At 32.3% G+C, this 26094-nt stretch overlaps 1 protein-coding gene across 1 annotated transcript; it reads right to left on the reverse strand.

Moving 5' to 3' along the window:
* Positions 1-1801, reverse strand: LOC146707130 (uncharacterized). The gene is made up of 2 exons (XM_085458466.1): positions 1457-1801; positions 1-567 (listed from the first exon to the last, which is right to left on the reverse strand). Exons 1-2 carry the CDS (start codon positions 1714-1716, stop codon positions 297-299), a joined length of 531 nt encoding a protein of 176 aa, XP_085314592.1. The 5' UTR covers positions 1717-1801; the 3' UTR covers positions 1-296.
* Positions 1802-26094: the final 24293 nt, after the last annotated feature.

Raw genomic sequence — 26094 nt, forward strand, 5'->3', positions numbered from 1 at the left:
TTGACACATGTAGAATTTATTTCATATTATACTAATGACAAAATATACTGATACAGTGGGATGCAGAAGTTTGGGCAACCTTGTTAATAGACATTATTTTCCTGTATAAATTGTTGGTTGTTACAATAAAAAATGTCAGTTAAATATCATACAGGAGACACACACAGTGATATTTGAGAAGTGAAAAGAAGTTTACTGGATTTACAGAAAGTGTGCAATAATTGTTTAAACAAAATCAAGCAGGTGCATCAATTTGGGCACCACAAAAAAGAAATGAAATGAATATTTAGTGTATATCAATGTGTGTGTCTCCTATATGATATATGGGGTGCCTTTGTCTGGATGTGCTTCCCATCCAGAGCTGCACAGCACAGAGGAAAGTTCCAGCGCTCCTGGAATCCCTCTGTGATGGAGCGCCAGTCTCCAGGTGAAGGCACAGCCATGAAGTCGTCCACTAGACAGTCCCAGATGGACGTCGCTGCCTGGGGGGTGATCTGGCTCACCGTGGACACACCGACTCTGAAACTGAACGCGATGGTCCTGAAGGAGTCCCCGGTGACAAGGAACCTGGACAAAATTGTTCAAAATCAGTATTATGTGTACTGCAGTTACAAAATACATCATTCAAATTCCAAAATACTTTTGTGATGTCAGATTTAAATCACAAAACATGAATCTTACATAAAACCTTTTGTAATTATAAGGATAATTACAAAATGTATATTAGATAATATCTAAAACAGTTGTGTTTTGTTTTAACTTTAACATATCATAATTTGATTGGTAGCAATTTTCACAACTACAGTGAGCCAATCACTCATAATTCCTAAACATGTCAATCAGGTAGGAATGAAGTAAGACATTAATAGAAATAAAGAGTTGTATGTTGACATGTAGCCCTTTCCTTGCTTAAATCATTAATATTTTTGAAAAATTAATCTGTGATAAGACATAGCTTATCAAGATAGAACCATGTAACTAGAGATGAACCAAACTGTTCACAGTTTTATCTAACTCTGTTTTAATAAAGGCTGTGACCCCTGCTATAGAGTCTGACAGCTGCAGGGATTATATACAAATATTCAACTATCCCAGAATTAAACCAGGTCTAAATAAAAAGGAGTGAGTATCACTACAAGGTTAACTCAGTGGTCCTAATGCTACAGTTTGATATCAGCAAACACCGAGCGCATACATTGATGTGACACCACAGCCATGCTATCATTCAAACACTGATAACAGCGTAAATCGAATTAAATCGGGACTTGATGAGACCTTCTGAGTATCACTAGAAATATTATAAAGAGTCGTCTCTGTACCACAGTTTGCTTTCAGTAAACACCGACAGCATTCACTGTTAGCATAGCACATCCATGTTAGCAGTGTATAACTGGATGGATTAGCATATTAGCACAGATATCAATAAAGGACTACCGTATTAAATAGTTTTACTAACCTCAGGCAGACGGACAGGCGCTCTGCAGGTGGGATTGAGCGTCTGTAGTTGGTGTCTAGGCGGGCAATGCTGGGACCGACGAGGGAAAGCAGGTCCTCAAACTGGCCGACGGTGATAGCGCTGGAATCGGCCGTCATCCAGGCGCAGCTCCTGGAGCAAGTGGTGAAACTCACCAAACTGCTCATGCCTCTGGAGGACCTGATGGACCCAGGTAAGGCGAGGACGTCTTTTACGCTGCTGCTCTGCTCTCCACAGTACATAGAGAAGGGAGACTCTCTCTTCAAGCGCTAGCTCGATAGCTGCCATCTTGCAAAGATACCGGTCTGGCACAACTCCCTCCCACATTCCTCCCACATTTTGACGCGCGATGGATTTTTCTTGGACACGCGTTGAGACGCGAATGTACACGCGTCAAATTAGGGGCGTTTGGGGCGTTTTATTGGCGTCCATCGCGTTCGGCTAATTAGCGCGGCTAGCATTTTAATATCTGTTAAATGGTGTCATTGCTAACATATACCTGTTTTACAGCATGGTGAGTAGCGAGAACGCTAAGTTATTGTTAGCTTCGATAAGAAAAATGTGAAGATGTAATATTACCATGAGCTATATGCTAATGTTATTCACTCAAGCAAACATCTCAGTTACTGATTTGCTGCTTTCTAATATCTATGTTTATTTCTGGATATACCTATACCTACGTGCTTATATTACATCCCATATAAAGGGTGACAACGGCAGTAACTATAAATGACCATAAATTAACTGTAAATTACATTGCAGTGAGCTCCATTCTTATAGTTTTATTACGTGCACACGCAGTTGGCAACCGTAACCAAGGCGAGTGTTTAAATGCACTTCCACAACGTTCCATTCGTTCTTTTGTGCTGGCTCGTGAACTTGTCTTGACCTGCTCCAAACTCAGCTTGTGGAAAGATAACTTTTGGAGAATATTTCTACAGAAAGCGGAATTTACTAGAAAGCGACAGTACAAACGACTCGAAGAAGTCGTTTGTACTGTCGCTTTATGACGTGTTTCATAACAGCAAAGCTGGCTGGCTCGTTGTGGATCCGGACTCATTGAAAGTCACCTGGCTGGTACGTTTCAAAGATTCTTCAATTATTTTAAGAGTCACTAGACAACTATAATAATTTAACAAGTTCCAGTGTGAATATCAAATTTTAATGTGATCAAAATATGTGTATTCCAAGATTTTTCCCGGTAAATTGCTTGTATGCTTTAAATTTTGCGGGACAGCTGTAGAATTCATTAACGAGTGGCGTATGAATGTGAAAAAAGGTGTTACTTTGATTGAAGGCTTCAAATTTGACACTGCCCCCCAATAAAATGGTTAAACTAGCTTAACGGACAAAGATTCGTAAAATACTCCCCAAAAAAAGAATAAAAATAAAATCAGTTTCTATGGTAACAGCATTTCGTCACAATGATAGAACATGCAGGTGAACACACCAGATCCCCTGTAGCTCCTAACATCATTTTCTTCTCTGGATCAAAAGCTTCATTAGGTAAACTATAACGTTTTTTCCCAGCTACATAACGCAGTGATAAAAAAAATAATCAAAATAAAATAATATAAAAATAATATTGAAAACATTAAGCATAGTCAAAATAATCATGAAGTCAAACCTTTATGTGTGTGTTTTATTTTGTGTTTTATTTTAAAAATATGTGCTTGGAGTTCCACTGCCTTTGTTTGTATTGGGAACATTTAGGACATGAAATTGGTACATTAAACCTCTGATGCTGTTTCAAAATGTGTTACATTGTTAATGAAAGAATCGTAATAATAAATAAATAAGAGAATGAGCTGCCTAGTTAGTTATACATTTCCTGTAGTATAATTATGTAACAAGCTATTTATGTCCAGTTATTTAAAAATGAGTACCTATTATCCATTACCGACTCCAACGTAGTGTTTGCATAAAGGTTTAAAAAGGACAAATAAAACAAAATGAATGTATACAAAATAAAATAGTGTTACCATAAAAGTGTAGTGTGCACAGAGTGAGCTGCCTTGGGGGAGGTTTGGTGCTCTTCTATTAAAAATGGATGCTTCACTTAATGATGTGAACTTAGTTGACATCTTTTGATCTCACATGAAAAAGTCGAAGTGTCACTCAGTCTGACATAAATGTAGCCTAAAATGCTCTTCTGTCATCATCTGCTCAAACTAACAGATGTAGGTCTGTTGCTTTAGCACTGGCTGTTTATTACATTCCTAATGTTATTTTAAACTTGTTTCCTTACAGACTGTCTTGACTATGTGGTTGAGCGTCCTGCAGAAGAAGGCCTTCCTCAAGTCATCAGGATCCTGGATGACAGTCTCCTGAACGCCATCTCTTCTGATGAAGCACAGGACACTGATGCCCAGCGTGTCGGTGACGGTGAGTATATCCCTCCCTCAGTCTTCCCCTTTTCTCATAAAGAACTGGATGCTGATGCGTGTCAGCGAAGTGCAAGATGAAAAAACCCTCCCTGAAAATGAGGAATCAATGCTGGAAAGTCATTTTATTACTTTTAGGTCTGTTTGTTGCAAATCTCTTTCACTTGTCTTTATGTCTTGTAATATTTAAGTGTGTATTTATGTCTTGTATTGCTGGTAAGTAACTTTCTTGCACTGAGGTCTGTTTATTGCAAATATCTTTGACTTGTTTTTATGTTCTATAATGTTTATATGTGTATGTATGTCTTGCATTGCTGGTAAGTAACTTTCTTACACTGAGGTCTGTTTGTTGCAAATATCTTTGACTTGTTTTTTTTATGTCTTATAATGTTTATGTGTGTATTTATGTCTTGTAATGTTTATATGTGTATTTATGTCTTGTATTGCTGGTAAGTAACTTTCTTGCACTGAGGTCTGTTTATTGCAAATATCTTTGACTTGTTTTTATGTTCTATAATGTTTATATGTGTATGGATGTCTTGCAATGCTGGTAAGTAACTTTCTTACACTGAGGTCTGTTTGTTGCAAATATCTTTGACTTGTTTTTATGTCATATAATGTTTATGTGTGTATTTATGTCTTGCATTTCTGGTAAGTAACTGTCTTGCACTGAAGTCTGTTTATTGCAAATATGTTTGACTTGTTTTTATGTCTTATAATGTTTGTGTGTGTATTTATGTCTTGCATTTCTGGTAAGTAACTGTCTTGCACTGAGGTCTGTTTGTTGCAAATATGTTTGACTTGTTTTTATGTCTTATAATGTTTGTGTGTGTTTATATGTCTTATAATGTTTGTGTGTGTATTTATGTCTTATAATGTTTATGTGTGCATGTATGTCTTGTATTTCTGGTAAGTAACTTTCTTGCACTGAGGTCTCTTTATTGCAAATATCTTTGACTTGTTTTTTTGTCTTATAATGTTTATGTGTGTATTTATGTCTTGTAATGTTTATGTGTGTATTTATGTCTTGTAATGTTTATGTGTGTATTTATGTTTTGTATTGCTGGTAAGTAACTTTCTTACACTGAGGTCTGTTTGTTGCAAATATCTTTGACCTGTTTTTTTGTCTTGTAATGTTTATGTGTGTATTTATGTCTTGTAATGTTTATGTGTGTATTTATGTTTTGTATTGCTGGTAAGTAACTTTCTTACACTGAGGTCTGTTTGTTGCAAATATCTTTGATTTGTTTTTATGTCTTATAGTGTTTATGTGTGTATTTAATTCTTGTATTGCTGGTAAGTAACTTTCTTGCACTGAGGTCTGATTTTTGCAAATATCTTTGACTTGTTTTTATGTCTCATAATGTTTATCTCTGTATTTATGTCTTGTATTGCTGGTACAGGGCTCTAGACTAACTTTTTGACATGGGCGCACCGGTACGCCTAACTTTAAAAAGTTAGGCGTACCGGCACAAAAGTTAGGCGCACTCAAATTTTTCAACCGCATCGCTTAACACCGCAGTTTTACATGTGCACTTTCTTTGGGGGGGGGGGAAGTCCATACAGACAATATTAATTTCTAAATTATTAACTAACAAACTTGTGCTTAAAGTGCTTTGTCAATATTGTAGAAAATGTTAAAAACTTAATCATCATCTTGGCCTCCTCTGACGACCTGTTTGCTGCTGTCTGCTGCTGAAAGGCCGTGGGGAGAGGGGACACTTGGGCAGTGCATTTACTGCAGCATATAATGTGTTTTCTGGATACACTGTGCTTTTTCAGCATTCAAATATTGATGGCACCGTGTCAGAGCACTGGCTATGAATTTCAGACAGATCAGGCCTTAACTTAACAAAAAAGTTATCAATAGTTCTTTTCATCTTTTCTTATTACCCACAGCTACAGTACATCCACTTCTCTCAGGCCTAGGCTGCTCACTAGGGCTGGGTATCATCACTGATTTCTATAATCCATTCAATTCCGGTTCTCAAAGTCCTGATTTGATTCAATTTAGCCTCAGACAGTCAGAAATATTATAATTCTGATCATTTATCAGTACTGATACACATGAGACTTCATCAGAATTGTGAAAATCACAGCAGATGCCTTTGTGTGAAAGTAACTGAGAATAAAACACAGGAAAACATGAAGGAGATTTTCCTGGTCTGGCTTTTTATAGCAGATAACCTTAAAAATATTCTGCAATTTTGCATAATTTTAAGAAATTTAAATTTCTTCAGTATTGAACAGCAGAAATTAGGCTTTCTTGTCCGAGGTCATTTAAGTGAAAAAAGAAAAAGCGCTGTAAACAACGCTAGACTGGTGGGTAATAAGCGAATGAATAATGCAGAAAACAGATTTGAGACGGGAAACTGTTCCTGAAGTACAGAGAGAGAGAGCTGTGCAGGAAGTGTGATTTTTATCGTGGTGGAAGCAAAACAGCAAAAGTCAGAGGGAATTCATGACGACATTGATCAAATGTGAAGCGCAGTTTGCTGCTTCTTTTGCTGCAGGCTCGGTGAATTTTGGTTGGAGAGAGGCAAAACCTGCAGCTCAGAATCAGCGCAAAAAGACGTAAACACAGCGCGGACCCGAAGAATCGCTAAGCTCCGACAGCGTGTCCGTGTTCAGGCCGTCGGGTGAGAAAGCCGAGAAAGACGAAGCTGATTCTGATGTGTTGGGTCCGCTCCGTGTTTAGGTCTTTGTGTGGAATCCGTTAATGAATTGATATCGCTTTATTCAAGCTACTCACCTCTCTCTTCCACCTGCACTTTCAACTGGACCACGGCCAATCAGAGAGGTCCCGCCCCTGACTATCTCTGATTGGTTTAGTCCACGATAGGGGCATAATGTGTGTCTGTTGTTGACCACACGGAGAGTTACAGAGATTTTTTTTTTGTTACCGGAACAGTTGGTCGCACCTGTGCGACCAAATATTTATTTTTAGTCGCACCACTGAAAAATTTGGTCGCATTTGCGACCAAATTGGTCGCACTCTAGAGCCCTGTGGTAAGTAACTTTCTTGCACTGAGGTCTGTTTATTGCAAATATCTTTGACTTGTTTTTATGTCTCATAATGTTTATCTCTGTATTTATGTCTTGTATTGCTGGTAAGTAACTTTCTTGCACTGAGGTCTGTTTATTGCAAATATCTTTGACTTGTTTTTATGTCTCATAATGTTTATCTCTGTATTTATGTCTTGTATTTCTGGTAAGTAACTTTCTTGCACTGAGGTCTGTTTATTGCAAATATCTTTGACTTGTTTTTATGTCTCATAATGTTTATCTCTGTATTTATGTCTTGTATTGCTGGTAAGTAACTTTCTTGCACTGAGGTCTGTTTATTGCAAATATCTTTGACTTGTTTTTATGTCTTATAATGTTTATGTGTGTATTTATGTCTTGTATTGCTGGTAAGTAACTTTCTTGCACTGAGATCTAATTATTGCAAATATCTTTGACTTGTTTTTATGTCTTATAATGTTTATGTGTGTATTTATGTCTTGTATTGCCGGTAAGTAACTTTCTTGCACTGAGCCTGTTTGTTGCAAACATCTTTGACTTGTTTTTATGTCTTATAATGTTTATGTGCGCATGTATGTCTTGTATTGCTGTTAAGTAACTTTCTTGCACTGAGGTCTGATTATTGCAAATATCTTTGACTTGTTTTTATGTCTTATAATGTTTATGTGTGTATTTATGTCTTGTATTGCTGGTAAGTAACTTTCTTGCACTGAGGTCTGTTTATTGCAAATATCTTTGACTTGTTTTTATGTCTTATAATGTTTATGTGTGTATTTATGTCTTGTATTGCTGGTAAGTAACTTTGTTGCACTGAGGTCTGTTTATTGCAAATATCTTTGACTTGTTTTTATGTCTTATAATGTTTATGTGTGTATTTATGTCTTGTATTTCTGGTAAGTAACTTTGTTGCACTGAGGTCTGTTTGTTGCAAATATCTTTGACTTGTTTTTATGTCTTATAATGTTTGTGTGTGTTTATATGTCTTGTAATGTTTATGTGTGTATTTATGTCTTGTATTGCTGGTAAGTAACTTTCTTGCACTGAGGTCTGTTTATTGCAAATATCTTTGACTTGTTTTTATGTCTTATAATGTTTATGTGTGTATTTATGTCTTGTATCGCCGGTAAGTAACTTTCTTGCACTGAGGTCTGTTTTTTGCAAATATCTTTGATCTGTTTTTTTGTCTTGTAGTGTTTATGTGTGTATTTATGTCTTATAATGTTTATATGTGCATGTATGTCTTGTGTTGCTGGTAAGTAACTTTCTTGCACTGAGGTCTGTTTATTGCAAATATCTTTGACTTGTTTTTATGTCTCATAATGTTTATCTCTGTATTTATGTCTTGTATTGCTGGTAAGAAACTTCCTTGCACTAAGGTCTGGTTATTGCAAATATCTTTGACTTGTTTTTATGTCTTAGAATGTTTGTGTGTGTATTTATATCTTGTATTGCTGGTAAGTAACTTTCTTGCACTGAGGTCTGTTTGTTGCAAATATCTTTGATCTGTTTTCGTTTCTTATAATGTTTATGTGTGTATTTATGTCTTGTATTGCTGGTAAGTAACTTTCTTGCACTGAGGTCTGATTATTGCAAATATCTTTGACTTGTTTTTATGTCTTATAATGTTTATGTGTGTATTTATGTCTTGTATTGCTGGTAAGTAACTTTCTTGCACTGAGGTCTGATTATTGCAAATATCTTTGACTTGTTTTTATGTCTTATAATGTTTATGTGTGTATTTATGTCTTGTATTGCTGGTAAGTAACTTTCTTGCACCGAGGTCTGTTTGTTGCAAATATCTTTGATCTGCTTTTTTTTGTCTTATAATGTTTATGTGTGTATTTATGTCTTGTAATGTTTATGTGTGTATTTATGTCTTGTATTGCTGTTAAGTAACTTTCTTGCACCGAGGTCTGTTTATTGCAAATATTTTTGACTTGTTTTTATGTCTTATAGTGTTTATGTGTGTATTTATGTCTTGTATTGCTGTTAAGTAACTTTCTTGCACCGAGGTCTGTTTATTGCAAATATTTTTGACTTGTTTTTATGTCTTATAGTGTTTATGTGTGTATTTATGTCTTGTATTGCTGGTAAGAAACTTCCTTGCACTAAGGTCTGGTTATTGCAAATATCTTTGACTTGTTTTTATGTCTTATAGTGTTTATGTGTGTATTTATGTCTTGTATTGCTGGTAAGTAACTTTCTTGCACTGAGGTCTGTTTATTGCAAATATCTTTGATCTGTTTTCGTTTCTTATAATGTTTATGTGTGTATTTATGTCTTGTGTCGCTGGTAAGTAACTTTCTTGCACTGAGGTCTGTTTATTGCAAATATCTTTGACCTGTTTTTATGTCTTATAATATTTATGTGTGTATTTATGTCTTGTGTCGCTGGTAAGTAACTTTCTTGCACTGAGGTCTGTTTGTTGCAAATATCTTTGATCTGTTTTCGTTTCTTATAATGTTTATGTGTGTATTTATGTCTTGTGTCGCTGGTAAGTAACTTTCTTGCACTGAGGTCTGTTTATTGCAAATATCTTTGACCTGTTTTTATGTCTTATAATGTTTATGTGTGTATTCATGTCTTGTATTTCTGGTAAGTAACTTTCTTGCACTGAGGTCTGGTTGTTGCAAATATCTTTGACTTGTTTTTATGTCTTATAATGTTTATGTGTGCATGTATGTCTTGTATTGCTGATAAGTAACTTTCTTGCACTGAGGTCTGATTATTGCAAATATCTTTGACTTGTTTTTATGTCTTATAATGTTTATGTGTGCATGTATGTCTTGTATTGCTGATAAGTAACTTTCTTGCACTGAGGTCTGTTTGTTGCAAATATCTTTGATCTGCTTTTTTTTGTCTTATAATGTTTATGTGTGTATTTATGTCTTGTAATGTTTATGTGTGTATTTATGTCTTGTATTGCTGGTAAGAAACTTCCTTGCACTAAGGTCTGGTTATTGCAAATATCTTTGACTTGTTTTTATGTCTTATAATGTTTATATGTGTATTTATGTCTTGTATTGCTGGTAAGTAACTTTCTTGCACTGAGGTCTGATTATTGCAAATATCTTTGACTTGTTTTTATGTCTTATAGTGTTTATGTGTGTATTTATGTCTTGTATTGCTGTTAAGTAACTTTCTTACACTGAGGTCTGTTTATTGCAAATATTTTTGACTTGTTTTTATGTCTTATAATGTTTATCTGTGTATGTATGTCTTGTAATGTTTATGTGTGTATTTATGTCTTGTATTGCTGGTAAGAAACTTCCTTGCACTAAGGTCTGGTTATTGCAAATATCTTTGACTTGTTTTTATGTCTTATAATGTTTATATGTGTATTTATGTCTTGTATTGCTGGTAAGTAACTTTCTTGCACTGAGGTCTGATTATTGCAAATATCTTTGACTTGTTTTTATGTCTTATAGTGTTTATGTGTGTATTTATGTCTTGTATTGCTGGTAAGTAACTTTCTGCACTGAGGTCTGTTTATTGCACATATCTTTGACTTGTTTTTATGTCTTATAATGTTTATGTGTGTATTCATGTCTTGTATTTCTGGTAAGTAACTTTCTTGCACTGAGGTCTGGTTGTTGCAAATATCTTTGACTTGTTTTTATGTCTTATAATGTTTATGTGTGCATGTATGTCTTGTATTGCTGATAAGTAACTTTCTTGCACTGAGGTCTGTTTGTTGCAAATATCTTTGATCTGTTTTCGTTTCTTATAATGTTTATGTGTGTATTTATGTCTTGTATTGCTGGTAAGTAACTTTCTTGCACTGAGGTCTGATTATTGCAAATATCTTTGACTTGTTTTTATGTCTTCTAATGTTTATGTGTGTATTTATGTCTTGTATTGCTGGTAAGTAACTTTCTTGCACCGAGGTCTGTTTGTTGCAAATATCTTTGACTTGTTTTTTTGTCTTATAATGTTTATGTGTGTATTTATGTCTTGTAATGTTCATGTGTGTAATTATGTCTTGTATTGCTGTTAAGTAACTTTCTTGCACTGAGGTCTGTTTATTGCAAGTATCTTTGATCTGTTTTTTTGTCTTGTAATGTTTATGTGTGTATTTATGTCTTGTATTGCTGGTAAGTAACTTTCTTACACTGAGGTCTGTTTATTGCAAATATCTTTGACTTGTTTTTATGTCTTATAATGTTTATGTGTGTATGTATGTCTTATAATGTTTATGTGTGTATGCATGTCTTGTATTGCTGGTAAGTAACTTTCTTACACTGAGGTCTGATTATTGCAAATATCTTTGACTTGTTTTTATGTCTTATAATGTTTATGTGTGTATTTATGTCTTATAATGTTTATGTGTGTATTTATGTCTTGTATTTCTGTTAAGTAACTTTCTTGCACTGAGGTCTGATTATTGCACATATCTTTGACTTGTTTTTATGTCTTATAATGTTTATGTGTGTATTTATGTCTTGTATTGCTGGTAAGTAACTTTCTTGCACTGAGGTCTGATTATTGCACATATCTTTGACTTGTTTTTATGTCTTATAATGTTTATGTGTGTATTTATGTCTTGTATTGCTGGTAAGTAACTTTCTTGCACTGAGGTCTGATTATTGCACATATCTTTGACTTGTTTTTATGTCTTATAATGTTTATGTGTGTATTTATGTCTTGTATTTCTGGTAAGTAACTTTCTTGCACTGAGGTCTTGTTGTTGCAAATATCTTTGACTTGTTTTTATGTCTTATAATGTTTATGTGTGTATTTATGTCTTATATTGCTGTTAAATGTGTAATTATGTCTTGTATTGCTTGTAAGTAACTTTCTTGCACTGAGGTCTGTTTATTGCAAATATCTTTGACCTGCTTTTATGTCTTATAATGTTTATGTGTGTATTCATGTCTTGTATTTCTGGTAAGTAACTTTCTTGCACTGAGGTCTGGTTGTTGCAAATATCTTTGACTTGTTTTTATGTCTTATAATGTTTATGTGTGCATGTATGTCTTGTATTGCTGATAAGTAACTTTCTTGCACTGAGGTCTGTTTGTTGCAAATATCTTTGATCTGTTTTCGTTTCTTATAATGTTTATGTGTGTATTTATGTCTTGTATTGCTGGTAAGTAACTTTCTTGCACTGAGGTCTGATTATTGCAAATATCTTTGACTTGTTTTTATGTCTTATAATGTTTATGTGTGTATTTATGTCTTGTATTGCTGGTAAGTAACTTTCTTGCACTGAGGTCTGATTATTGCAAATATCTTTGACTTGTTTTTATGTCTTATAATGTTTATGTGTGTATTTATGTCTTGTATTGCTGGTAAGTAACTTTCTTGCACCGAGGTCTGTTTGTTGCAAATATCTTTGATCTGCTTTTTTTTGTGTTATAATGTTTATGTGTGTATTTATGTCTTGTAATGTTTATGTGTGTATTTATGTCTTGTATTGCTGTTAAGTAACTTTCTTACACTGAGGTCTGTTTATTGCAAATATCTTTGACTTGTTTTTATGTCTTATAATGTTTATATGTGTATTTATGTCTTGTATTGCTGGTAAGTAACTTTCTTGCACTGAGGTCTGATTATTGCAAATATCTTTGACTTGTTTTTATGTCTTATAGTGTTTATGTGTGTATTTATGTCTTGTATTGCTGGTAAGAAACTTCCTTGCACTAAGGTCTGGTTATTGCAAATATCTTTGACTTGTTTTTATGTCTTATAATGTTTATATGTGTATTTATGTCTTGTATTGCTGGTAAGTAACTTTCTTGCACTGAGGTCTGTTTATTGCAAATATCTTTGATTAGTTTTTATGTCTTATAGTGTTTATGTGTGTATTTATGTCTTGTATTGCTGGTAAGTAACTTTCTTGCACTGACGTCTGTTTATTGCAAATATCTTTGATTAGTTTTTATGTCTTATAGTGTTTATGTGTGTATTTATGTCTTGTATTGCTGGTAAGTAACTTTCTTGCACTGAGGTCTGATTATTGCACATATCTTTGACTTGTTTTTATGTCTTATAATGTTTATGTGTGTATTTATGTCTTGTATTGCTGGTAAGTAACTTTCTTGCACTGAGGTCTTGTTGTTGCAAATATCTTTGACTTGTTTTTATGTCTTATAACGTTTATGTGTGTATTTATGTCTTATATTGCTGTTAAATGTGTAATTATGTCTTGTATTGCTGGTAAGTAACTTTCTTGCACTGAGGTCTGTTTATTGCAAATATCTTTCACTTGTTTTTATGTCTTGTAATGCTTATGTGTGCATGTATGTCTTGTATTGCTGGTAAGTAACTTTCTTGCACTGAGGTCTGATTATTGCAAATATCTTTGACTTGTTTTTATGTCTTATAATGTTTATGTGTGTATTTATGTCTTGTATTGCTGGTAAGTAACTTTCTTGCACCGAGGTCTGTTTGTTGCAAATATCTTTGATCTGCTTTTTTTTGTCTTATAATGTTTATGTGTGTATTTATGTCTTGTATTGCTGTTAAGTAACTTTCTTGCACTGAGGTCTGTTTATTGCAAGTCTCTTTGATCTGTTTTTTTGTCTTGTAATGTTTATGTGTGTATTTATGTCTTGTATTGCTGGTAAGAAACTTCCTTGCACTGAGGTCTGATTATTGCAAATATCTTTGACTTGTTTTTATGTCTTATAATGTTTATATGTGTATTTATGTCTTGTATTGCTGGTAAGTAACTTTCTTGCACTGAGGTCTGATTATTGCAAATATCTTTGACTTGTTTTTATGTCTTATAGTGTTTATGTGTGTATTTATGTCTTGTATTGCTGGTAAGTAACTTTCTTGCACTGAGGTCTGTTTATTGCAAATATCTTTGACTTGTTTTTATGTCTTATAGTGTTTATGTGTGTATTTATGTCTTGTATTGCTGGTAAGTAACTTTCTTGCACTGAGGTCTGATTATTGCAAATATCTTTGACTTGTTTTTATGTCTTATAGTGTTTATGTGTGTATTTATGTCTTGTATTGCTGGTAAGTAACTTTCTTGCACTGAGGTCTGATTATTGCACATATCTTTGACTTGTTTTTATGTCTTATAATGTTTATGTGTGTATTTATGTCTTGTATTGCTGGTAAGTAACTTTCTTGCACTGAGGTCTGATTATTGCACATATCTTTGACTTGTTTTTATGTCTTATAATGTTTATGTGTGTATTTATGTCTTATATTGCTGTTAAATGTGTATTTATGTCTTGTATTGCCGGTAAGTAACTTTCTTGCACTGAGGTCTGTTTGTTGCAAATATCTTTGATCTGTTTTCGTTTCTTATAATGTTTATGTGTGTATTTATGTCTTGTATTGCTGTTAAGTAACTTTCTTGCACTGAGGTCTGTTTATTGCAAGTATCTTTGATCTGTTTTTTTGTCTTATAATGTTTATGTGTGTATATATGTCTTGTAATGTTTATATGTGTATTTATGTCTTGTATTGCTGGTAAGTAACTTTCTTGCACTGAGGTCTGATTATTGCAAATATCTTTGACTTGTTTTTATGTCTTATAGTGTTTATGTGTGTATTTATGTCTTGTATTGCTGGTAAGTAACTTTCTTGCACTGAGGTCTGATTATTGCAAATATCTTTGACTTGTTTTTATGTCTTATATTGTTTATGTGTGTATTTATGTCTTGTATTGCTGGTAAGAAACTTCCTTGCACTAAGGTCTGGTTATTGCAAATATCTTTGACTTGTTTTTATGTCTTATAATGTTTATATGTGTATTTATGTCTTGTATTGCTGGTAAGTAACTTTCTTGCACTGAGGTCTGATTATTGCAAATATCTTTGACTTGTTTTTATGTCTTATAGTGTTTATGTGTGTATTTATGTCTTGTATTGCTGGTAAGTAACTTTCTTGCACTGAGGTCTGTTTATTGCAAATATCTTTGACTTGTTTTTATGTCTTATATTGTTTATGTGTGTATTTATGTCTTGTATTGCTGGTAAGTAACTTTCTTGCACTGAGGTCTGTTTATTGCAAATATCTTTGACTTGTTTTTATGTCTTATAATGTTTATGTGTGTATTTATGTCTTGTATTTCTGGTAAGTAACTTTCTTGCACTGAGGCCTTTTTGTTGCAAATATCTTTGACTTGTTTTTATGTCTTATAATATTTATGTGTGTATTTATGTCTTGTATTGCTGGTAAGTAACTTTCTTGCACTGAGGTCTGTTTATTGCAAATATCTTTGACTTGTTTTTATGTCTTATAATGTTTATATGTGTATTTATGTCTTGTATTGCTGGTAAGTAACTTTCTTGCACTGAGGTCTGATTATTGCAAATATCTTTGACTTGTTTTTATGTCTTATAGTGTTTATGTGTGTATTTATGTCTTGTATTGCTGGTAAGTAACTTTCTTGCACTGAGGTCTGATTATTGCACATATCTTTGACTTGTTTTTATGTCTTATAATGTTTATGTGTGTATTTATGTCTTGTATTGCTGGTAAGTAACTTTCTTGCACTGAGGTCTGATTATTGCACATATCTTTGACTTGTTTTTATGTCTTATAATGTTTATGTGTGTATTTATGTCTTGTATTTCTGGTAAGTAACTTTCTTGCACTGAGGCCTTTTTGTTGCACATATCTTTGACTTGTTTTTATGTCTTATAATGTTTATGTGTGTATTTATGTCTTATATTGCTGTTAAATGTGTAATTATGTCTTGTATTGCTGGTAAGTAACTTTCTTGCACTGAGGTCTGGTTATTGCAAATATCTTTGACTTGTTTTTATGTCTTATAATGTTTATGTGTGTATTTATGTCTTGTGTCGCTGGTAAGTAACTTTCTTGCACTGAGGTCTGTTTATTGCAAATATCTTTGACCTGTTTTTATGTCTTATAATGTTTATGTGTGTATTCATGTCTTGTATTTCTGGTAAGTAACTTTCTTGCACTGAGGTCTGGTTGTTGCAAATATCTTTGACTTGTTTTTATGTCTTATAATGTTTATGTGTGCATGTATGTCTTGTATTGCTGATAAGTAACTTTCTTGCACTGAGGTCTGTTTGTTGCAAATATCTTTGATCTGTTTTCGTTTCTTATAATGTTTATGTGTGTATTTATGTCTTGTATTGCTGGTAAGTAACTTTCTTGCACTGAGGTCTGATTATTGCAAATATCTTTGACTTGTTTTTATGTCTTATAATGTTTATGTGTGTATTTATGTCTTGTATTGCTGGTAAGTAACTTTCTTGCACTGAGGTCTGATTATTGCAAATATCTTTGACTTGTTTTTATGTCTTATAATGTTTATGTGTGTATTTATGTCTTGTATTGCTGGTAAGTAACTTTCTTGCACCGAGGTCTGTTTGTTGCAAATATCTTTGATCTGCTTTTTTTTGTGTTATAATGTTTATGTGTGTATTTATGTCTTGTAATGTTTATGTGTGTATTTATGTCTTGTATTGCTGTTAAGTAACTTTCTTACACTGAGGTCTGTTTATTGCAAATATTTTTGACTTGTTTTTATGTCTTATAATGTTTATGTGTGTATGTATGTCTTATAATGTTTATGTGTGTATTTATGTCTTGTATTGCTGGTAAGAAACTTCCTTGCACTAAGGTCTGGTTATTGCAAATATCTTTGACTTGTTTTTATGTCTTATAATGTTTATATGTGTATTTATGTCTTGTATTGCTGGTAAGTAACTTTCTTGCACTGAGGTCTGATTATTGCAAATATCTTTGACTTGTTTTTATGTCTTATAATGTTTATGTGTGTATTTATGTCTTGTATTGCTGGTAAGTAACTTTCTTGCACTGAGGTCTGATTATTGCACATATCTTTGACTTGTTTTTATGTCTTATAATGTTTATGTGTGTATTTATGTCTTGTATTGCTGGTAAGTAACTTTCTTGCACTGAGGTCTGATTATTGCACATATCTTTGACTTGTTTTTATGTCTTATAATGTTTATGTGTGTATTTATGTCTTGTATTGCTGGTAAGTAACTTTCTTGCACTGAGGTCTGATTATTGCACATATCTTTGACTTGTTTTTATGTCTTATAATGTTTATGTGTGTATTTATGTCTTGTATTTCTGGTAAGTAACTTTCTTGCACTGAGGCCTTTTTGTTGCACATATCTTTGACTTGTTTTTATGTCTTATAATGTTTATGTGTGTATTTATGTCTTATATTGCTGTTAAATGTGTAATTATGTCTTGTATTGCTGGTAAGTAACTTTCTTGCACTGAGGTCTGGTTATTGCAAATATCTTTGACTTGTTTTTATGTCTTATAATGTTTATGTGTGTATTTATGTCTTGTGTCGCTGGTAAGTAACTTTCTTGCACTGAGGTCTGTTTATTGCAAATATCTTTGACCTGTTTTTATGTCTTATAATGTTTATGTGTGTATTCATGTCTTGTATTTCTGGTAAGTAACTTTCTTGCACTGAGGTCTGGTTGTTGCAAATATCTTTGACTTGTTTTTATGTCTTATAATGTTTATGTGTGCATGTATGTCTTGTATTGCTGATAAGTAACTTTCTTGCACTGAGGTCTGTTTGTTGCAAATATCTTTGATCTGTTTTCGTTTCTTATAATGTTTATGTGTGTATTTATGTCTTGTATTGCTGGTAAGTAACTTTCTTGCACTGAGGTCTGATTATTGCAAATATCTTTGACTTGTTTTTATGTCTTATAATGTTTATGTGTGTATTTATGTCTTGTATTGCTGGTAAGTAACTTTCTTGCACTGAGGTCTGATTATTGCAAATATCTTTGACTTGTTTTTATGTCTTATAATGTTTATGTGTGTATTTATGTCTTGTATTGCTGGTAAGTAACTTTCTTGCACCGAGGTCTGTTTGTTGCAAATATCTTTGATCTGCTTTTTTTTGTCTTATAATGTTTATGTGTGTATTTATGTCTTGTAATGTTTATGTGTGTATTTATGTCTTGTATTGCTGTTAAGTAACTTTCTTACACTGAGGTCTGTTTATTGCAAATATTTTTGACTTGTTTTTATGTCTTATAATGTTTATGTGTGTATGTATGTCTTATAATGTTTATGTGTGTATGTATGTCTTATAATGTTTATGTGTGTATTTATGTCTTGTATTGCTGGTAAGAAACTTCCTTGCACTAAGGTCTGGTTATTGCAAATATCTTTGACTTGTTTTTATGTCTTATAATGTTTATGTGTGTATTTATGTCTTGTGTCGCTGGTAAGTAACTTTCTTGCACTGAGGTCTGTTTATTGCAAATATCTTTGACCTGTTTTTATGTCTTATAATGTTTATGTGTGTATTCATGTCTTGTATTTCTGGTAAGTAACTTTCTTGCACTGAGGTCTGGTTGTTGCAAATATCTTTGACTTGTTTTTATGTCTTATAATGTTTATGTGTGCATGTATGTCTTGTATTGCTGATAAGTAACTTTCTTGCACTGAGGTCTGTTTGTTGCAAATATCTTTGATCTGTTTTCGTTTCTTATAATGTTTATGTGTGTATTTATGTCTTGTATTGCTGGTAAGTAACTTTCTTGCACTGAGGTCTGATTATTGCAAATATCTTTGACTTGTTTTTATGTCTTATAATGTTTATGTGTGTATTTATGTCTTGTATTGCTGGTAAGTAACTTTCTTGCACCGAGGTCTGTTTGTTGCAAATATCTTTGATCTGCTTTTTTTTGTCTTATAATGTTTATGTGTGTATTTATGTCTTGTAATGTTTATGTGTGTATTTATGTCTTGTATTGCTGTTAAGTAACTTTCTTACACTGAGGTCTGTTTATTGCAAATATTTTTGACTTGTTTTTATGTCTTATAATGTTTATATGTGTATTTATGTCTTGTATTGCTGGTAAGAAACTTCCTTGCACTAAGGTCTGGTTATTGCAAATATCTTTGACTTGTTTTTATGTCTTATAATGTTTATATGTGTATTTATGTCTTGTATTGCTGGTAAGAAACTTCCTTGCACTAAGGTCTGGTTATTGCAAATATCTTTGATTAGTTTTTATGTCTTATAGTGTTTATGTGTGTATTTATGTCTTGTATTGCTGGTAAGTAACTTTCTTGCACTGAGGTCTGATTATTGCAAATATCTTTGACTTGTTTTTATGTCTTATAATGTTTATATGTGTATTTATGTCTTGTATTGCTGGTAAGTAACTTTCTTGCACTGAGGTCTGTTTATTGCAAATATCTTTGATTAGTTTTTATGTCTTATAGTGTTTATGTGTGTATTTATGTCTTGTATTGCTGGTAAGTAACTTTCTTGCACTGACGTCTGTTTATTGCAAATATCTTTGATTAGTTTTTATGTCTTATAGTGTTTATGTGTGTATTTATGTCTTGTATTGCTGGTAAGTAACTTTCTTGCACTGAGGTCTGATTATTGCACATATCTTTGACTTGTTTTTATGTCTTATAATGTTTATGTGTGTATTTATGTCTTGTATTGCTGGTAAGTAACTTTCTTGCACTGAGGTCTGATTATTGCACATATCTTTGACTTGTTTTTATGTCTTATAATGTTTATGTGTGTATTTATGTCTTGTATTTCTGGTAAGTAACTTTCTTGCACTGAGGTCTTGTTGTTGCAAATATCTTTGACTTGTTTTTATGTCTTATAACGTTTATGTGTGTATTTATGTCTTATATTGCTGTTAAATGTGTAATTATGTCTTGTATTGCTGGTAAGTAACTTTCTTGCACTGAGGTCTGTTTATTGCAAATATCTTTCACTTGTTTTTATGTCTTGTAATGCTTATGTGTGCATGTATGTCTTGTATTGCTGGTAAGTAACTTTCTTGCACTGAGGTCTGATTATTGCAAATATCTTTGACTTGTTTTTATGTCTTATAATGTTTATGTGTGTATTTATGTCTTGTATTGCTGGTAAGTAACTTTCTTGCACCGAGGTCTGTTTGTTGCAAATATCTTTGATCTGCTTTTTTTTGTCTTATAATGTTTATGTGTGTATTTATGTCTTGTATTGCTGGTAAGTAACTTTCTTGCACTGAGGTCTGATTATTGCAAATATCTTTGACTTGTTTTTATGTCTTATAGTGTTTATGTGTGTATTTATGTCTTGTATTGCTGGTAAGTAACTTTCTTGCACTGAGGTCTGATTATTGCACATATCTTTGACTTGTTTTTATGTCTTATAATGTTTATGTGTGTATTTATGTCTTATATTGCTGTTAAATGTGTAATTATGTCTTGTATTGCTGGTAAGTAACTTTCTTGCACTGAGGTCTGTTTATTGCAAATATCTTTGACTTGTTTTTATGTCTTATAATGTTTATGTGTGTATTTATGTCTTATATTGCTGTTAAATGTGTAATTATGTCTTGTATTGCCGGTAAGTAACTTTCTTGCACTGAGGTCTGTTTGTTGCAAATATCTTTGATCTGTTTTCGTTTCTTATAATGTTTATGTGTGTATTTATGTCTTGTATTGCTGGTAAGTAACTTTCTTGCACTGAGGTCTGTTTGTTGCAAATATCTTTGATCTGCTTTTTTTTGTCTTATAATGTTTATGTGTGTATTTATGTCTTGTATTGCTGGTAAGTAACTTTCTTGCACTGAGGTCTGGTTATTGCAAATATCTTTGACTTGTTTTTATGTCTTATAATGTTTATATGTGTATTTATGTCTTGTATTGCTGGTAAGTAACTTTCTTGCACTGAGGTCTGGTTATTGCAAATATCTTTGACTTGTTTTTATGTCTTATAATGTTTATATGTGTATTTATGTCTTGTATTGCTGGTAAGTAACTTTCTTGCACTGAGGTCTGATTATTGCAAATATCTTTGACTTGTTTTTATGTCTTATAGTGTTTATGTGTGTATTTATGTCTTGTATTGCTGGTAAGTAACTTTCTTGCACTGAGGTCTGATTATTGCAAATATCTTTGACTTGTTTTTATGTCTTATATTGTTTATGTGTGTATTTATGTCTTGTATTGCTGGTAAGAAACTTCCTTGCACTAAGGTCTGGTTATTGCAAATATCTTTGACTTGTTTTTATGTCTTATAATGTTTATATGTGTATTTATGTCTTGTATTGCTGGTAAGTAACTTTCTTGCACTGAGGTCTGATTATTGCAAATATCTTTGACTTGTTTTTATGTCTTATAGTGTTTATGTGTGTATTTATGTCTTGTATTGCTGGTAAGTAACTTTCTTGCACTGAGGTCTGTTTATTGCAAATATCTTTGACTTGTTTTTATGTCTTATAATGTTTATATGTGTATTTATGTCTTGTATTGCTGGTAAGTAACTTTCTTGCACTGAGGTCTGTTTATTGCAAATATCTTTGACTTGTTTTTATGTCTTATAATGTTTATGTGTGTATTTATGTCTTGTATTTCTGGTAAGTAACTTTCTTGCACTGAGGCCTTTTTGTTGCAAATATCCTTGACTTGTTTTTATGTCTTATAATGTTTATGTGTGTATTTATGTCTTGTATAGCTGGTAAGTAACTTTCTTGCACTGAGGTCTGTTTATTGCAAATATCTTTGACTTGTTTTTATGTCTTATAATGTTTATATGTGTATTTATGTCTTGTATTGCTGGTAAGTAACTTTCTTGCACTGAGGTCTGATTATTGCAAATATCTTTGACTTGTTTTTATGTCTTATAGTGTTTATGTGTGTATTTATGTCTTGTGTCGCTGGTAAGTAACTTTCTTGCACTGAGGTCTGGTTGTTGCAAATATCTTTGACTTGTTTTTATGTCTTATAATGTTTATGTGTGCATGTATGTCTTGTATTGCTGATAAGTAACTTTCTTGAACTGAGGTCTGTTTGTTGCAAATATCTTTGATCTGTTTTCGTTTCTTATAATGTTTATGTGTGTATTTATGTCTTGTATTGCTGGTAAGTAACTTTCTTGCACTGAGGTCTGATTATTGCAAATATCTTTGACTTGTTTTTATGTCTTATAATGTTTATGTGTGTATTTATGTCTTGTATTGCTGGTAAGTAACTTTCTTGCACCGAGGTCTGTTTGTTGCAAATATCTTTGATCTGCTTTTTTTTGTGTTATAATGTTTATGTGTGTATTTATGTCTTGTATTGCTGTTAAGTAACTTTCTTACACTGAGGTCTGTTTATTGCAAATATTTTTGACTTGTTTTTATGTCTTATAATGTTTATGTGTGTATGTATGTCTTATAATGTTTATGTGTGTATTTATGTCTTGTATTGCTGTTAAGTAACTTTCTTGCACTGAGGTCTGTTTATTGCAAATATCTTTGACTTGTTTTTATGTCTTATAATGTTTATATGTGTATTTATGTCTTGTATTGCTGGTAAGTAACTTTCTTGCACTGAGGTCTGATTATTGCAAATATCTTTGACTTGTTTTTATGTCTTATAGTGTTTATGTGTGTATTTATGTCTTGTATTGCTGTTAAGTAACTTTCTTGCACTGAGGTCTGTTTATTGCAAATATCTTTGACTTGTTTTTATGTCTTATAATGTTTATATGTGTATTTATGTCTTGTATTGCTGGTAAGTAACTTTCTTGCACTGAGGTCTGTTTATTGCAAGTCTCTTTGATCTGTTTTTTTGTCTTGTAATGTTTATGTGTGTATTTATGTCTTGTATTGCTGGTAAGAAACTTCCTTGCACTGAGGTCTGATTATTGCAAATATCTTTGACTTGTTTTTATGTCTTATAATGTTTATATGTGTATTTATGTCTTGTATTGCTGGTAAGTAACTTTCTTGCACTGAGGTCTGATTATTGCAAATATCTTTGACTTGTTTTTATGTCTTATAGTGTTTATGTGTGTATTTATGTCTTGTATTGCTGGTAAGTAACTTTCTTGCACTGAGGTCTGATTATTGCAAATATCTTTGACTTGTTTTTATGTCTTATAGTGTTTATGTGTGTATTTATGTCTTGTATTGCTGGTAAGTAACTTTCTTGCACTGAGGTCTGATTATTGCACATATCTTTGACTTGTTTTTATGTCTTATAATGTTTATGTGTGTATTTATGTCTTGTATTGCTGGTAAGTAACTTTCTTGCACTGAGGTCTGATTATTGCACATATCTTTGACTTGTTTTTATGTCTTATAATGTTTATGTGTGTATTTATGTCTTATATTGCTGTTAAATGTGTATTTATGTCTTGTATTGCCGGTAAGTAACTTTCTTGCACTGAGGTCTGTTTGTTGCAAATATCTTTGATCTGTTTTCGTTTCTTATAATGTTTATGTGTGTATTTATGTCTTGTATTGCTGTTAAGTAACTTTCTTGCACTGAGGTCTGTTTATTGCAAGTATCTTTGATCTGTTTTTTTGTCTTATAATGTTTATGTGTGTATATATGTCTTGTAATGTTTATATGTGTATTTATGTCTTGTATTGCTGGTAAGTAACTTTCTTGCACTGAGGTCTGATTATTGCAAATATCTTTGACTTGTTTTTATGTCTTATAGTGTTTATGTGTGTATTTATGTCTTGTATTGCTGGTAAGTAACTTTCTTGCACTGAGGTCTGATTATTGCAAATATCTTTGACTTGTTTTTATGTCTTATATTGTTTATGTGTGTATTTATGTCTTGTATTGCTGGTAAGAAACTTCCTTGCACTAAGGTCTGGTTATTGCAAATATCTTTGACTTGTTTTTATGTCTTATAATGTTTATATGTGTATTTATGTCTTGTATTGCTGGTAAGTAACTTTCTTGCACTGAGGTCTGATTATTGCAAATATCTTTGACTTGTTTTTATGTCTTATAGTGTTTATGTGTGTATTTATGTCTTGTATTGCTGGTAAGTAACTTTCTTGCACTGAGGTCTGTTTATTGCAAATATCTTTGACTTGTTTTTATGTCTTATATTGTTTATGTGTGTATTTATGTCTTGTATTGCTGGTAAGTAACTTTCTTGCACTGAGGTCTGTTTATTGCAAATATCTTTGACTTGTTTTTATGTCTTATAATGTTTATGTGTGTATTTATGTCTTGTATTTCTGGTAAGTAACTTTCTTGCACTGAGGCCTTTTTGTTGCAAATATCTTTGACTTGTTTTTATGTCTTATAATATTTATGTGTGTATTTATGTCTTGTATTGCTGGTAAGTAACTTTCTTGCACTGAGGTCTGTTTATTGCAAATATCTTTGACTTGTTTTTATGTCTTATAATATTTATGTGTGTATTTATGTCTTGTATTGCTGGTAAGTAACTTTCTTGCACTGAGGTCTGTTTATTGCAAATATCTTTGACTTGTTTTTATGTCTTATAATGTTTATATGTGTATTTATGTCTTGTATTGCTGGTAAGTAACTTTCTTGCACTGAGGTCTGATTATTGCAAATATCTTTGACTTGTTTTTATGTCTTATAGTGTTTATGTGTGTATTTATGTCTTGTATTGCTGGTAAGTAACTTTCTTGCACTGAGGTCTGATTATTGCACATATCTTTGACTTGTTTTTATGTCTTATAATGTTTATGTGTGTATTTATGTCTTGTATTGCTGGTAAGTAACTTTCTTGCACTGAGGTCTGATTATTGCACATATCTTTGACTTGTTTTTATGTCTTATAATGTTTATGTGTGTATTTATGTCTTGTATTTCTGGTAAGTAACTTTCTTGCACTGAGGCCTTTTTGTTGCACATATCTTTGACTTGTTTTTATGTCTTATAATGTTTATGTGTGTATTTATGTCTTATATTGCTGTTAAATGTGTAATTATGTCTTGTATTGCTGGTAAGTAACTTTCTTGCACTGAGGTCTGGTTATTGCAAATATCTTTGACTTGTTTTTATGTCTTATAATGTTTATGTGTGTATTTATGTCTTGTGTCGCTGGTAAGTAACTTTCTTGCACTGAGGTCTGTTTATTGCAAATATCTTTGACCTGTTTTTATGTCTTATAATGTTTATGTGTGTATTCATGTCTTGTATTTCTGGTAAGTAACTTTCTTGCACTGAGGTCTGGTTGTTGCAAATATCTTTGACTTGTTTTTATGTCTTATAATGTTTATGTGTGCATGTATGTCTTGTATTGCTGATAAGTAACTTTCTTGCACTGAGGTCTGTTTGTTGCAAATATCTTTGATCTGTTTTCGTTTCTTATAATGTTTATGTGTGTATTTATGTCTTGTATTGCTGGTAAGTAACTTTCTTGCACTGAGGTCTGATTATTGCAAATATCTTTGACTTGTTTTTATGTCTTATAATGTTTATGTGTGTATTTATGTCTTGTATTGCTGGTAAGTAACTTTCTTGCACCGAGGTCTGTTTGTTGCAAATATCTTTGATCTGCTTTTTTTTGTGTTATAATGTTTATGTGTGTATTTATGTCTTGTAATGTTTATGTGTGTATTTATGTCTTGTATTGCTGTTAAGTAACTTTCTTACACTGAGGTCTGTTTATTGCAAATATTTTTGACTTGTTTTTATGTCTTATAATGTTTATGTGTGTATGTATGTCTTATAATGTTTATGTGTGTATTTATGTCTTGTATTGCTGGTAAGAAACTTCCTTGCACTAAGGTCTGGTTATTGCAAATATCTTTGACTTGTTTTTATGTCTTATAATGTTTATATGTGTATTTATGTCTTGTATTGCTGGTAAGTAACTTTCTTGCACTGAGGTCTGATTATTGCAAATATCTTTGACTTGTTTTTATGTCTTATAATGTTTATGTGTGTATTTATGTCTTGTATTGCTGGTAAGTAACTTTCTTGCACTGAGGTCTGATTATTGCACATATCTTTGACTTGTTTTTATGTCTTATAATGTTTATGTGTGTATTTATGTCTTGTATTGCTGGTAAGTAACTTTCTTGCACTGAGGTCTGATTATTGCACATATCTTTGACTTGTTTTTATGTCTTATAATGTTTATGTGTGTATTTATGTCTTGTATTGCTGGTAAGTAACTTTCTTGCACTGAGGTCTGATTATTGCACATATCTTTGACTTGTTTTTATGTCTTATAATGTTTATGTGTGTATTTATGTCTTGTATTTCTGGTAAGTAACTTTCTTGCACTGAGGCCTTTTTGTTGCACATATCTTTGACTTGTTTTTATGTCTTATAATGTTTATGTGTGTATTTATGTCTTATATTGCTGTTAAATGTGTAATTATGTCTTGTATTGCTGGTAAGTAACTTTCTTGCACTGAGGTCTGGTTATTGCAAATATCTTTGACTTGTTTTTATGTCTTATAATGTTTATGTGTGTATTTATGTCTTGTGTCGCTGGTAAGTAACTTTCTTGCACTGAGGTCTGTTTATTGC

The sequence above is a fragment of the Copadichromis virginalis genome, linkage group LG6 (genome assembly GCF_057382275.1).
Source record: "Copadichromis virginalis isolate Kocher_CV1m ecotype Utaka linkage group LG6, C_Virginalis_male_GT1.1, whole genome shotgun sequence".
NCBI lineage: Eukaryota > Metazoa > Chordata > Actinopteri > Cichliformes > Cichlidae > Copadichromis > Copadichromis virginalis.

What these genes read in the sequence shown, in the direction of transcription:
- LOC146707130 (XM_085458466.1), bottom strand. Translation starts at nt 1,716, where the DNA reads ATGTACTGTGGAGAGCAGAGCAGCAGCGTAAAAGACGTCCTCGCCTTA. An exon ending in CGCCTGTCCGTCTGCCTGAG is followed by an intron (nt 568 to 1,456) that starts GTTAGTAAAACT and finishes AATTTTGTCCAG; the next exon opens with GTTCCTTGTCACCGGGGACT.